The 2,282-nt window shown below is 64.1% G+C and overlaps 1 protein-coding gene across 1 annotated transcript in view; it reads left to right on the forward strand.

Annotated features, from left to right (window-relative positions):
- The window catches only part of ARHGAP23 (Rho GTPase activating protein 23), a gene marked incomplete at its 3' end in the record, with an annotated part of 11,751 nt that overhangs the window by 1,293 nt on the left and 8,176 nt on the right, over positions 1–2,282 (forward strand). Inside the window, exons 2-3 of the mRNA XM_031557034.1 lie at positions 83–382; positions 1,516–1,577. Coding sequence (XP_031412894.1) covers positions 83–382; positions 1,516–1,577 — 362 coding nt within the window. The remainder of the gene's footprint in view (positions 1–82; positions 383–1,515; positions 1,578–2,282) is intronic.

Below are 2,282 nucleotides of genomic sequence, written 5' to 3' on the forward strand. Positions count from 1 at the left end.
GGCGGGGGGGGAGGGGGGTCCCCAGCCCGGCTGGCAATGGGTGACCCTCAGAGCCGTGACTCCCGGTCCTTTTTCCCTGCAGAAAGTTGGCGGAGGCCTCCGGCAGTGGAAGCGCGTCTTCGCGGTGCTGCGCACCCACTCGCTGTACCTGTGCAAGGACAGGCGGGAGGCGGTGAGCTGCGGCCCGGCCCCAGGTGAGGAGGAGCAGCCGATCAGCATCCGAGCGTGCCTGGTGGACATCTCCTACAGCGAGACCAAGAGGAAGCACGTCTTCCGCCTGACGACCGCTGACTTCTGTGAATATCTCTTTCAGGCAGAGGATCGGGAAGACATGCTGGCCTGGATCAAAGTCATCAGGGAGAACAGCAAGGCTGAGGGCGAGGTGAGAGCCACACGGCGCTCCCGGCTGCCTCTGGCTCTCCCGGCGCTAACGCCTCGGCTCTCTCCGGCTCTTTGCCTTGTGCTGCTTCCCCTGGCTGCGGCCAGCTGTGCTCCCAGGGCTCCAAGAAGAGCGCGGCTCAGCTCGGCCGGGCGGTGCATCGCGCGGTGCGGCTCTCAGAGCATCGTGGTGGCTCAGCCAGGGTTCCGTGCCGGAGCGGCGGTGTTTGGTTGCACTGCGGTTGAGGAGCGTGCACGGCTCGGTTGGAACCCCGGTGCTTTGGTACCGTGGGGTGTGTTGGCACCGTGGGGCTCGTCGGCCCATGGGTGAGATCTGGAGCTCTCTGCCTGTGCTGGATGCGGTCCCGCAGTGCTGCCCGCTCTTGGGGCAAGCGTGGGGTCAGAGCTGAGCTCTCGCTGGGCATTTGTGGTCTGTGCAATGGTTGCTTGGGTCAGAGAGGAGCCACCAGCTCCACCAGAGGGCTGCACAGGGTGGATGTGCCGGTGCTGAGCTGGTTGTGCCGGTGCTGAGCTGGTTGTGCAGGAACGGGGCTGGTGTGCACCGTGTCCCCACGGTGCCAGGATGGCACGGATTGGTCTCAGGATTTGTGCTTGGTTGTGGCAGGCTCTGACTCTGGAGGGCGCATTGAGCTCAGGGCAGTGTCTGTTTTGCTGCAGCACAGCCCCGTTTGGAGGGCAGGGAGCTGGCAGGGCCGGGTTGGAGCACGTGGAGCACATGGAACTGTGTGGGCACCCGCTGGGGCCGCAGTGCCACCGGGCAGGAGGAGAACGGAGTGTGTCTTGGAGTGCTGTAGGGCACAGCGTGTGCGTCTGGTCCTGGCAGATGGAGCTGCAGGGATGGGATGGGTCCTTGAGCCTTAGCAGACGGCTCGGACCCCGTGCGTGGTGCGCCGTGGTGAGGAGCACCGCAGACCTCGGCATGGTGCTGGGTGCCACTTTGGGGCACGGGGCCCTGGTGCTGTGCTCAGCCCAGCTCGGGGCTGGCAGGAACCCTCCTGGTGATGAGGAGTGCCAGAGGTGGCCGTGGGCTGTGGCTCCCGGCAGAGCGTGGTGCCTGGTGCCTGCAGAGAACGCGCTGCTCAAGCTTCCCCTTCCCCTCTTCTCTCTGCTCCCCAGGACCCCGGTTTTGCCAGCCAAGCACTTATCAACAAGAAGCTCAACGACTATCGGAAAGTGAGGTACGCACCTGGTGCTGTGGGGCACCTGCCTGCCCCGGGATGCCCCAGTGAGCGGTGGCACCGTGCTCCTGGAGCTCTTTATTCACCTGAATTTCCAAGTGATGGAGCAAAAGCAGTGCATCCTGTAGTGGGGTGGCACCCGGCTGCTCCTGGCTCCGGTTGGGGTGCAGGAAGGGCCCCATTCAGCCAAGCTGGCACAGCAGAGGGTGACGCCGGCTCAGAGCTCCCTTGGTGCTGGCACGGTGCTCAGCCCTCGCTATCCCTGAAAACACAGTGCTGCCCTGTGGGGTCAGTGCTGAGGGCAAGAAGGGCCCCATGAGCACACACAGAGCCAGGGCAGGATGCTAGGTCAGGGTTTGCAGGGCAGATTTTGGGGACCCACCTACAGTGCTCAGCCCCGCCATGCCCCCTGACCCCGCTCTCCCTGCAGCCCGGCGGGTGCCAAGCCTGACTCCTCACCCAAGGGCTCCCGTGGGCTGGGGATCAGAGCCGAGTTCCTGAAGCAGACGGGAACCAGTGCACCCCGGTCCCCGAGGCAGGATGCGGCCGTCACCAAAGGTAAACTCCCCCCCTGCAGTATGCAGAGCCCAGGCATGGCAAAGCCTCACGGAGAGGGATGCCGGCGTGCGGCAGGGATGCTCTTGCTGTTGGTCCATATAGCTAAAAGTTCTGTGGGTTTGTTTTTGTTGTTTTTTTTTTTTTTTT

This window comes from Meleagris gallopavo, chromosome 29 (assembly GCF_000146605.3).
Source record: "Meleagris gallopavo isolate NT-WF06-2002-E0010 breed Aviagen turkey brand Nicholas breeding stock chromosome 29, Turkey_5.1, whole genome shotgun sequence".
In the NCBI taxonomy this organism is placed as follows: domain Eukaryota; kingdom Metazoa; phylum Chordata; class Aves; order Galliformes; family Phasianidae; genus Meleagris; species Meleagris gallopavo.